Source organism: Leptopilina heterotoma, unplaced genomic scaffold (genome assembly GCF_015476425.1).
Source record: "Leptopilina heterotoma isolate Lh14 unplaced genomic scaffold, ASM1547642v1 Lhet_22, whole genome shotgun sequence".
NCBI lineage: Eukaryota > Metazoa > Arthropoda > Insecta > Hymenoptera > Figitidae > Leptopilina > Leptopilina heterotoma.
This window is the reverse complement of record NW_025110937.1, coordinates 591,251-603,947: the sequence shown is the minus strand read 5'-3', so window position 1 is coordinate 603,947 and position 12,697 is coordinate 591,251. Positions and strand designations below refer to the sequence as shown.

At 22.4% G+C, this 12,697-nt stretch overlaps 1 protein-coding gene across 3 annotated transcripts in view; it reads left to right on the top strand.

The window, feature by feature from the left end:
- The window catches only part of LOC122501993 (HIV Tat-specific factor 1 homolog), a 133,060-nt gene that overhangs the window by 30,607 nt on the left and 89,756 nt on the right, over window positions 1–12,697 (top strand). For 2 of the 3 annotated variants that reach the window (XM_043611819.1, XM_043611820.1), the window contains exons 2-5: window positions 5,690–5,827; window positions 9,998–10,421; window positions 10,921–11,261; window positions 11,659–12,018. In XM_043611819.1, the coding sequence (XP_043467754.1) occupies window positions 10,061–10,421; window positions 10,921–11,261; window positions 11,659–12,018 (1,062 nt within the window). In that variant the 5' untranslated portion in view covers window positions 5,690–5,827; window positions 9,998–10,060. Of the gene's footprint in view, window positions 1–5,689; window positions 5,828–9,584; window positions 9,751–9,997; window positions 10,422–10,920; window positions 11,262–11,658; window positions 12,019–12,697 lie in introns of those variants that run through there. The other variant, XM_043611818.1, reaches the window with a different exon arrangement.

Here is a 12,697-nt window from a genome sequence, read left to right as displayed (position 1 = left end):
AAGTCAATTAAATGGCATTTGCTTCAATTACTGAAATAATAATTTCTGGTATTATTATTTCAATAATAATTGATTTAAATTTAATTGATTAAAATTACATTGATTTAAATTTAATTGATTAAAATTACATTGATTTAAATTTAATTGACTTAAATTTAATTGATTTAAATTTAATTTATTTATCATTTAATTGATTTAAATAAAAATTATTTGATTCAAGTAAATATTTATTTGATAACAGACAAGTAATCCGTTATTTGAATCAAGTAATTTTTTTCAGTGTATTTTTAAAAAAAATATTGATTTCCGATAATTAATTTATTTAAATTAGAAAGAAAAAAATTCCTTTTTCCCGTCCGTTGTAGAAAATATAATTAGATCAGCGCTAATATTATAGGACTTTTGGGAGGAATATTTTTGAGTGGCTCGCAAAAATTAAAGTTAAAACCAGTTTCGACCAGTTGAAACGACATATATCATTGAAATGTATAAAATGTAGTCATTCATAGACACAACGTAGAAAAGTTTTTGAAATAAAAATGGAATGAAATAAAACGGAAGTGTCTCAAACAGTGAGATGTTAAATCTGCACATATAAACACAAACACATTGACTCGTTTTATTTCTCCACAATTTTCTGACAAAATTTTACGTGAATAATAATTCTCTTATCTTTATATGTTTATATAGAAACAAAGTTACATAAATCTCTTCTTGAAAACTTTATGCATTATCTTGAAAATTGTTAAAGTAAATTTCGAGAAATTAATTAAAAATACTTCTTTTGTTAGGAAACAACGTAATTAAAAATTCTATTATTTATGTGATGTAAAATTCAATTATATCTGTCGCTAAAAACAAAGTAATTGAAAAATAGATTATTTTTTAGCTTAAATCTGGCGCTAAACCGAAATAATTGGAAAATAGACTATTTTTAAGCTTAAAACTTCATTGAGTCAATTTTAGGACTTAAAATCTTATACACTGAAAAGAAAGTTTAAAAAATTAAAATTAAAAATTCAATTTTAGTTAAATTTTAGTCAATTTTTTTAGTTAATTTTAGGACTTAAAATCTTACACATTGAAAATAGAAAGTCTAAAAAATTCAAATAAAAAATAAAAAATTGAATCGCAAAGGACAGAAAAAAATTCAAATTAACAATAGTGTTTTATTCGTCGAATGTTTTTAAGCATAAAAAATTTCTCAAGGGACCCGAAACCGCAACTCCAATCCATATAGAAATTCAATTTACCGAAAGTTTAATTACTGACGAGAGATGATTCTATTTTACACTGTAAAACAAAAACCTGAAATCGTTTGTTTCTTAAAGCTAAAATTGTTAGCGAATTTGCCTATTTTTATAAGGTTGAGATTTTTAATTTTTTTTTATAAAGATTTTATGTCAAGGACTTAAAATTATACTCTTAAGACGAAAATTCAGTCAAAAATGGTTCTAAAGATTATTTTTGTAAAAGGTTTTAGTCGAAAGTGAGCTTTTTTATATAAAACATTAAGAGCAAGATTTTTTTTTTAAAAAGTTGTTATTAGCTTGTTGGTTAGGTTCTTTGTTTGCCGTCCGTCAAACCCGAGTTCAATTCCCAGTCTCCTCGAAATTTTTTCTAAAAATTTTTTCTCAATGCTAAGTCCCAAAATGCAGTAAGAAAGATATAAATAATAAACGTAGACAGCAGAAAAATTTTCAAATTTAAAAAATAAAAAACTAAAAGTAAAATATTTTAACTTTAAGAAATATTTTTGAAAAATTTGATAAATGTTCCTAAAGTCCTGCGATCGTTCAAATTCAAATGAACGAAATTTATTTATTTTTATTTATTTTTTATTTTATTTGAGAAGGCAAACGCCTTCTCAAATTCAAATTCTATTATAATTATATGGCGACAAGTATAAAAAAATTATAAATATTTTATTATTTTAATATAATTATTATAGTAATAATTAAAATTAGAAAAATAATTAAAATAAAATAATTAAAATTAAAATAAAATTAAAAATGAAAAAAATTATTTTTTGTCATTACTTTTTATTGTAGAAATATAGTAATTTTTTGCAAATATTTATATCGATAAAAAAATTTCGTTTAAAACGTTCAAAACTTTATTATGTGAATTCTCAATAATTTTAATTAAATAAATAATACCGAACAGAATTTGAGAATATGAATACAAAGTAAATAATGTGAGTGAATTTAAAAAAGCGAAAAATTTATTACATCTTTTCTGATTGCCTTTTGATTTTGGCACAAAAGAAATTTTGTATATATATATATATATATATATATATATATATATATATATATATATATAAATGTAGAGAAACTATTTGCCCAAGAAAAAAAATACATTCTCTTGTAATACTATATAGTTGCTCGTGTGTCTAGCCAAAATCCTACACACGTTGAACTTGGAACTTTCAGTAATTTTATATTTATTTGGAAAAAGTGCCAATTATTAAATCATACACGAATCCTACAATATTAGACAGTTAGTTATCCCTTTAATTACACTTTATTTTCGTTACCCTTGACTTTTCCACCAATTTTTTTTTTTTTTTTTTTATCTTTTATATCCCTTTTGTAATTCTAGTTTAGATTTTAATTCCTCTTTTAATTTTAATTTATACCTCTTTTGTGTTTTATACTTTATTTTCTGTTTTAGATTAAATTTTGTCTATTTAGAATCTTTTGTTTTTTCTTAGATGAGGAGAGGGGGGGGGGGGTCATTTTTAAATAGTTTTGAATTAGTTAAAAGAAAAAAAATTCGAAAATTCGTTTTTGAATAGTTTTGAACTCTCTAAATTTGAATTAGTAAAAAAAATAAATTAGTCAAATTAGTTAAAGAAAAAAGTTAGTCTTAGATTCAAATAGTAATATTTTACTAATCAAATTGTCAATAATAAGTAATTATGAGTCAACAATGATTAATTAGTCATGATAGTTACTAATTATTTTTTTATAGTGACTATAATTATTACTTTCATGTCAAAATAACTAAAATTTTTGTTAACTATTTCATAATTTGTGAAATTTGACTATTTTTGTAAATATTTATATTTTCTAATAATTAGTAATTTTTTACTAATGATTAGTTATTTTCTACTAATAATTTGTTACTTTCAACTATAGTAATTAGTAATTTTCTACTAATCATTAGTTATTTTCTACTAATAATTTGTTATTTTCAACTAGTAATTAGTAATTTTCTACTAATAATTTTTTCCTTTCCAGTTTCAACTAGTAACTAGTATAATTTTCTACTAATAATTAGTAATTTTCTAGTAATAATTTGTTACTTTCAAATTTCAACTGGTAATTAGTAATTTTCTACTAATAATTAGTTATTTCTTACTAATTTCTGAAGCAGACAGTTAAAATTTTACTAAAAATTATTTTTTTAACTAATTCAGTTTTAGAGATAGTACATTTTACTCTCTAAGTCCAATTTAGTCACTTTTGACTAATACAACAGCTCCTATTAATTTATTAAATAAATTATCAATTAGTAATTACTAATTAATTACTATACTTAGTACTGATTAGTTTTAGTAAAAAATAACTAATTAGTAATTAATTACTTCAAATTAGGGCCTACTGATTCATTTTTAGTCAAAATGACCAATTTATATTATAGTTAATGTATTTTTTTGGTTTTCGTAAATGACTATAAAATTAGAAAATTTACTTCTACTAGATATTTCAGTAATTTTTTTTTACAAATAATTAGTCAAATTTTACTATACTCATTATTTGTTTTCCACTGAATAATAATTTTTTTTTTCACTTATTAAAATAAGGCACTAATTCAAATTAGTAAACATTTTTACAAATTCAAATTTAAATAGTTGATTTAGAGACTAAATTGAAAGAAAGAATAATGCACATAGAAAAAAAATACATTTGACTCAAAATTAACTAAACTTTTTATTTGTGTCAAATATATTTTATTTGGTTCAAATTTAATTTTTGTTTTAAATAAATTTTATTTGGTGCAAATTTAATTCTACTTGGTGCAAATATAATTTTGTTTAGTTCAAATAAAAATTTTATTTCTGTTAAATAAAAAAATTTGACTCAAATAAATTATATTTGCCTTAAATAAAATTTTTCTCTGGGTATAAAAATTTTAGATCCTTTTAGAATTTTAGACACTTTTAGAGTTTTAGATTCTTTCAGAGTTTTAGATTTTTTTTCCTAAATATTTATACTGATTATTTCCTATCCGATTGTCATTGTACTTTTTGAAATATATGGTATATTGTATGATTTACTTTTGGCATTTGTCTACGAAAGTTAAAGTTATCGTCGATATTTATAGTATTTGGCTGTACCGCGACTTTATAAATAATTCAAGGTGTTTCGGTGACTCGTTAAGCATCAGTGAAATATATATTTACTTTTCGAAAAAAAACGAAATTTTAATCTCTCTCTCTTTCTCTTTCTCTTTCTTTCTCTCTCGAATTTCTTTTCTCTCCTACTCTCTTAGACTTAAATTTTTATTTCAATTTTTCAGCGCGCCTCTATACAGTTTTTTCTCTGCGCCAAGTTTCTCATTATTCACGTTTTTTTCTCCCATGAAAACTTATTGAAATTAGTGACAAAAAAAAATTTTTTGATTTTCGGAAAAAAAATTAACTTTGATGTTCGGTAAATTCGGGCAGTTGTAAATCTTGAGAAATGGGTGTGAAATTTTTTTTTTTTTGAAAATTGGAAGATATATAATACATGCAGCACGTGTTTGTAATTTTGTCTAGTGATGATGATAATAACTCTGAAAATCATAAATTTTACCAACTACACTTTATATCACATCTGCTCTTTATACTTTAAACGCTATTAAAATTTGATATATTTGCTAGAAATGATTTACATATAAAATTCTTGTTAATAATGTTAATATAAAGAATGTAAAGAATGGATATTATTTATTCTTTTTAATTTATTATTCGCAAGAACTTTTCGATTTTGATCGAATTTTCAGTATATTAATCATTATTTTATATTAAAGAGAAAATTAAAAAAATTAATTTGTTCGCAAATATTCATTACACTAATTAAATGAATACATTCATTTCATAATTACATTTACTATATTAGTAATTATTAATAGAGCGTAAACAATTTAAAGAGAATCGGAAAGAATTCACCAAAAATGTCTAAAAAAAGAAAAATAATTTTAATAAATTGAATTAAATTAATTTAATTAAAAATTAAATAAATTTTATTTTAATTTTAAAGAAAAGTATCTTAGTAGGTGATTAATTAAAAAAAAGTTTTGAAAAAAAGTTTTTTTTGTTTAATTATAATAAAAGAAACTCACCTGTGTCATGTAAAGGGCAAGGCATGTATCCGTAGCGTTGTTCACCGTTAACCATTTTTCCCTTTTGGCCATTCATGGAAGAAAATTTGGTCACGTATTGTAGAAATTTGTCATAAAAAATTAAAATTGTGGTGCGAATTATCTTCGTTACTTTTTCAAAGTAACTCTTTTAATTTTCACAATTTTCGCTCGATAATAATTTCATTGAAATTTTTTAATTTAGTTGAAAAATTTTAGGCATTTTCGTGTTTTTTGTTAATTATTAACTTGAATTTTTTTTCTCTTTTTTTTGGCAATTATTAATTATTTTTGTTTCTTCGTTGTATTAAGAGTTAATTATTCTATTTTTTTTCAGTGACTCGAAACATTTTCTCAATGGGATTCGTTCTCTGGATTAAATAATTAACACGAGGTTCTGTCTTCACGTCCAATTAGGCTACCTGCTTTCAGGTGGACTGCGCTTAATTAGCACAAAAATAACCGGCAGTGTCGGGTAAGTACTTCCTGTCCTCCAATGTCTCGGAATTTTGCACAATTTTAAATGCCAACTTGGGGAAAAAATTTTCGTTTTACTTATTTTCTTTTTCTTTTTCTTAGGATTCTTGTTTCTTCTTTTTTTTCAAAGCAGTGCCAATTGTCAACTAGATTTTTTTTGCAGGGAAATATAAATTAGGTTTTGTAATTTTTAGAAGAAATTTTTTTAATACAATTGGTATTTTAATTTGAATTGAAATTGAAAAAAAATTCAAAATAATTGCAATTATTTTGAATTTGTTTCAATTATTTAAAGTTATTTCAATTATTTGAATTCATTTAAATTATTTTTTATTTGTTTCAATTACTTGAAGTTATTTCAATTATTTTGAATGTATTTCAATTATTTCGAATTTATATCAATTATTTGAATTAATTTAAATTATTTTTTATTTGTTTCTTTTTGTTTCAAATATTAAATTTAATTTAATTATTTCATTTTGCTTTAATTATTTGAATTTAGTTCAATTATTGAATTTGGATAAATAATTGAATTTGGATCAATAAATTCAATTTGTTTTAATTATTTGAATTTGTTTCAATTAATTGAATTTCTTTTAATATTTGAATTTGTTTAAATCAATTGAATTTCTTTGTGTTACTGAATTTGGTTCAAAGAATTGAATTTTGTTTGAATTATTTAAATTTTGTTCAATAAATTGAATTAACTTTAATTAAAATTAACTATTTGCACTCGAAGAATTTTATTTGAACCAAATATAATTTATTTAAGTTAAATAAAATTACATTTTTCTCAGAGCCTTCTAAATTATTTATTTGTTTTAAATAAAAATTTTATTCGGCACAAATAAATTTCTTTTTTTGAATTAAATAAAATTTATTCGTAACAAGTTAAATTTATTTGGAATAAATAAAATTTATTCGAAACAAATAAAAATTTATTCGAAATAAATCAAATTTTTTGAAACAAATAAAAATTTACTTGAAACAAATCAAATTTATTCGAATCAAGTTTAATTAATTGAATCAAGCTTGATTTGTAATTAGTTATTCATAATTAATTTTGTTAAAGTCTTTAGAATATTTTTTTTCAATTCACAAGTGCCTCCTCTTGAGTAAGATAGACACTTGGAACAGAGATGACTTGATATGGATCGAGAGCTCTTGTAACTCGATTTTCTCCTCTCTCAGATAAATACAAAGTAAAATATTAGTAAATATATTATTGAAATTCTGTATTTTTAAAACAAAAAAAAAAAAATTGCTGAAATTATTTAAGATAAGTTTAATAAAAAAAAATTTCTATTTTTTACAATTTAACAAAATATAAACTTAAATTAATGAGTAAATAATTTTAATATCCTCTCAAAAGTAAATATTCATAAACAAAAATTATTTGTAAAGCAAAAAACTATTTTTGTCTCCTTGTTTTTAAATTGAAATTTTTTTTTCAAAAATTCAAATGAATTATTTAAAATCTACAATTGAAAATTAAAATTAAATTATAAAATTTTTCAATATTTAGAAATAAAAAAAATAGATTTATTATTAAACAGAATACAATGATAATAATTTACTAATAATTTACATAAAAGAACAATTTTCTTTCTTAAAACTTTTTTTTAAAAATTACTAAATTTTTCTTTTTAAACAAAATGTGGATTTTATTTTTGGCACTGACATTGAATGAAAATTAAAAAGAAAAATTGAAAAATTTAAATAAATTTAAATTTTATTTAAATAAATTTTGTGGAAAAAAGAAATTGAAAAATAAATGAGTAAGATATTAGTTTACTTAGATAGAGAGAACTGTCCAGTATCGGTTGTGAAAATGTACTGGACCGAGAGGGTGAAGAGAGCGGATGCTGCGGATGCAGAGGAAATTCTCCCGTTTCGCCGCATCGCGTCGCGGCGCATTTCACCCTCCAGAATTCAAGCCTCCGGCCTCTCATCCCTCAACAACCCCTCTTTCACCCTTTCACCCTTTTTTACCCTCGAACACGATGTTTCCTCCTCTCCCATCACGTCGCAATGCATCCGCAGTCAAAAATGAGCCTCTTATATGTATACCATTCACAAAAAAGAAAATTAACTAGAAACTTTTCAGAGTAACACAAGAAAAAGGGAAATGAGAGAGAAAATTATTTTTATCAATTTTTTATTTCTCAAATTAAACAATTTCGATTTTAATTTATTTATAAATTTTTAAACAATTTTTTTTTATTCTATTCTAATAATTTGTTCCTCTATTTTATTTTGTTAATTTGTTAATTTAATTTATAATTGGTAATTAATTGAAAATAATTTAATTAATTAATTTTCAAATTTTGAATTTACTTTCCAAATTATTTATTAATTAATGAAAAGTATTTTTAATGAACCAATTTGTTTTTTATTTATTTTGGAAATTTGTTATTAATTAATTGAAAATATTTTAACTAATTTATTTTCTAATGTTTAGTTTTCTTTCAAAATTATTAATTAATTTATAAATTATAAATAAATATTTTTAGTGGATTAATTTGTTTTTTAATCATTTTGAAAATTTTCTCTAAATTAAATTGATTTAATTAATTTAATTAATGAAAAGAATTTTTAATTAACCAATTTGCTTCTTATTTATTTTGAAATTCTTTAATTAATTAAAGTAATTTAATTAATTTAATTTGATTAGTTAAAAGTATTTTTAGTTTATTAATTTGTTCTTTATTTGTTTTGGAAAGTATCAATTTATTCTCAAAATTATTAATTAAGTAATTAACCAATTTGTTTTTTTTAATTAATTTGAAAATTTTCAATTGATGAAAAGTAAGTTAATGAATTCTATTTAATTAATTGAAGGGATTTTCTATTAACTAATTTGATTTTTATTTATTTTTACAATTTGCTAATTAATTAGAAGTAATAAAATTAAATTGATTTAGTTAATTAATTAACCAATTTGTTTCTTATTTATTTTTAAATTTTTTAACGAATCAAAATGATTTTTTTAATTTAATTCGATTAATTAAGGGATTTTTTAAATTTAATTTGATTAATTAAAAGTATTTTTTAATTAACCAATTTGTTTCTTATTTATTTGGAAACTTTTCAATTAATTGAAAGCATTTTAATGAACATAATTTTATTAATTTTGAAAATTTTAAATTTACTGTCAAAATTATTAATTAATTAATCAATTTGTTTTTTAATTTTTTTTCGTAATTTTCAATTAATGCAAAGTAAGTTGATAAATTTAATTAATTAAAGGAATTTTTGATTAACTAATTTGCTTTTTTATTTATTTTGCCAATTGTTAATTAATTTGAAGTAATTAAATTTAATTGATTTAGTTAATTAATTAACCAATTTGTTTCTTTTTTATTTTGAAAGTTTTTTATTAATTAATAGTGAAAAAATAATAATATTATTTTTTAAACAATAAGTTAATAAAAATAAATAAATTATTTTAATAATTAATAATTATCAATAATTATTATTTCCATAATTTTCAACATTCAATATTTTTACTATAAGTGATCAACTTTTGGCTTATTTTATAATTCTTAATGTCATATTAATTAATTAATTAATAAAAATCAATTATTTAAAATAAAACAATTATTTAGAAATAGTGTTAATTATCTAATTAAATTGTAAAGATTAGTTAGCAAGTTCCGTGTAATTGAAAAATTTTCTTTAATTCAAATTTGAATTTTTCTTTTTTTATGTTGCCACTACTGCACAATTGATAGCAAACTTCATAGTTTCTCCGCTAGGTGCGCTGCTTACGATGCAAAAAAAAATACGTCAAGCTCGTAAAATGTTTAACATCCAAATATTAACAACAATTTGATGTTTTTAATAACAATTGAAAAGTGACAACAGTTACAATTTGTACCGGAAGTAACAGTTTTATGAAAAATAAGTGTTTTGTTGTCTGTAAGTCTAATTTTGTGGTAAAATTTCGATCATTTTAGTTTCACCTAACCTCTGTCGATCTTATTTGTTTACGTTCAATACTTTGAATATTTTCCCTATTTTTGTAATTTTAACGAAATTAGAATATCAACTTTCCTTACTTATTTATTATTTACCTAGTTAAAAAGTTTGATTCATTCAGATTTGTTCGATCTTGTAAGAATGTGTACACGATCAAACATAACCTTAAATTTTTTCTTTTTTCCAGAAAACCGCACATACTGAAACAATTAAGCAATATTCAGTTTTCTAAATTAAATTTATATAAAAAATGGAACCTAGTGATGAAATTGGCTCTAGTGAAGTGGAATTAAACACGAAAGATGTTAAAGAAGGCGTAAATAATGAAAAAAATGATGAGGAAAGTTATGGGAATTCGAAAGAAAATCGAAAAATTGTTTATGAAAAGCCAAAAGTTCGAAAAGACGAAGAAGAAGAAGAGCAAATTGAAGAATTTGATACTGATGAAGAGGAAGAGGAGGATAATGTTCTTGGTGGTAAAAAAATCTCGGAGCAAATTCCAGGTCCCGATGATTATTCGAAGCATTTAACTTACGAAGGTGATACTTGCATTTATACGGAACCAGAAACTGGAAAGAAACTCGTTTGGGATGCAAAGCAAAATGCGTGGAGTAAGTTCTCTTTTTTTATGAAAATTATTTATTACCTAAAGTTGCATGAATTTTTTATTTTAAAAATAATGGAAATTTTGTAAATAATGGGCGAGTGGTCTTTTATAAGTTTGTAAAATTTCGAACGAAATGAACGACGATATTTATTTCTTTTTTCAATTTGCTTTCTTTTGTAAAAGCAAAAATTATTTAAATCAAGAAAATTAATTCTTGACTAAGTAAATCTTTAATTTTTAGTTTTATTTATTTATTTATTTAAGAAAAAATAAGTTCATTTTCTTCTTTTTTGTATAGTAATGTATGAAATGTCGAAAAATATTCAAATAGAATAGAAAAAAATTTTCGTTCGTGTTTACTTTCAAAGTAGGAACAAAACTTTTTTTTGCAAACTGTTGCGGTAGTAAACGTTTAGTTTTTTCATTTTTTTTTTTTTTGTTAATAAAGAAAAGTTTTTCAAAAAAAGAATATTTTTAATAATTTTGTTTGTAATTTTCTTTAGGAGAACGTGAGGAAACAAAGGAAAGTACAAAGGAAAGTGTACCAATGGAAGATTCGACAAGAAATTATGAATTTGACGGGAAAAATTATGTCTACACTGATAAGAATACAAATTTAACGTATAAATTCGATCAAGAGAAAAATGAATGGATTGTGAAGGAGGAAAAGGATAAAAGTGAAGAGAATAAATCTGATCAAGTGGATAGTGATAATCCGCCTCATCCCACCACATCCACACAAAATCCAATTTATGGATTTGAAAACGATACACATACATACACGGATCCAAACGATGGCAGTGTTTACATGTGGGATCGAGAGAAAAACGCTTGGTTTCCAAAGGTGAGTAATCTAATGTTTTCAGAAGGTGATTTAAATTAATTTTCAGCTAATATTTATATATTTATAGTTACTATTTATATTTACATATTTATTGCTATTAGTGTATTTTTAAAATTATATTTTAAGGAAAATGCTCCAGTTTCGTAAATTAAATTACTTTTCGAATTTTAGTAGATTTATAATTTTGTTTATAATTTCTTTATAAATAATTGAATTAAAATTCAACTATTAAAGGTTTCAAATTGATGTTTTGGACAATTTGTATTTTAAAAAAAGTTTAATTAAAAATTCCAGAAAAAGGTAGTTTTTTGAATATTTTTTTTTATATGTTTTTGTCTTTTTGAATTGAATTTATTTTTGAAATTTCCTTATTTTAATTCCATTTTTATTCTTTTAGGTTGATGATGATTTTATGGCCAGGTACCAAATGAGTTACGGTTTCAATAATCCAAATGCTGAAGAACCAATTGCCAAACCTACAGTTTCTGTTGCACAGACAAAAGCTGACAAGGAACAGAAAAGACTGGACGCCAAGCGAAAAACACAGGAGCCAGCGACTTGGTTTGAAGTTGATGAGCAACACAATACCTCGATTTATGTACACGGTTTACCCTTGGATATTACCATGGAGGAGGTTAAGGAATTATTCACAAAATGTGGTCTCATCGCTCGAGATGAGAAAGGAAAGGATAAAATTAAGCTCTACAGGGATTCGTACAATGAGATAAAAGGAGACGCACTCTGCACGTACATCAAGGTAAGAATTTTCTTTTTGCAAAATTTTTATATTTTATGACTTGATTAACTCCAAGGCTCGAACTAGGTCCGTAAATTTGCTTCAAGTCCATAAAAGTCCCTTTTTTGAAAAATGGTCCTTAAAGTTCGTAATTTGATTGAGAAAAAAGAAAAGTTCGTAAATTGTACGATGTAATTTAGAGAATTTTAGAGAAATTACAAATTATTGCAGAAATTCAATTATTTTCAAAAGTAATAAAATTCTTCACAGAAATTCAATTATATTTAAAAATTTTTCAAAATTCTCTTCAAAATTTCAATTATCTTTAAAAATAATTAAATTCTTCTCCAAAATTCCATTGCTTTCAAAAATTTTAATAAAATTCTTGTCATAATTTCAATTATTTTCAAAAATTTGCCTCAATTCAATGATTTTTAATCAGGCCTGTTTTTAATAACTACTATTACTATTTTAATACAATTTTCTAAAAGAATTCAAATATTTAAAAAAAATTAAATAAAATTCTACACAAATCTTTAATTATTTTCATAAAATAATACAAATTTCACAGGAATTCAATTATTTAGAAATTTTTCATAAATTTCTTCGCAATCGTTCAATTATTTTCATAAATAATTAAATTTTTTACAGGGATTCAATTATTTTCGTAAATAAAATTGTTTTAAACTGAATTTCAGTT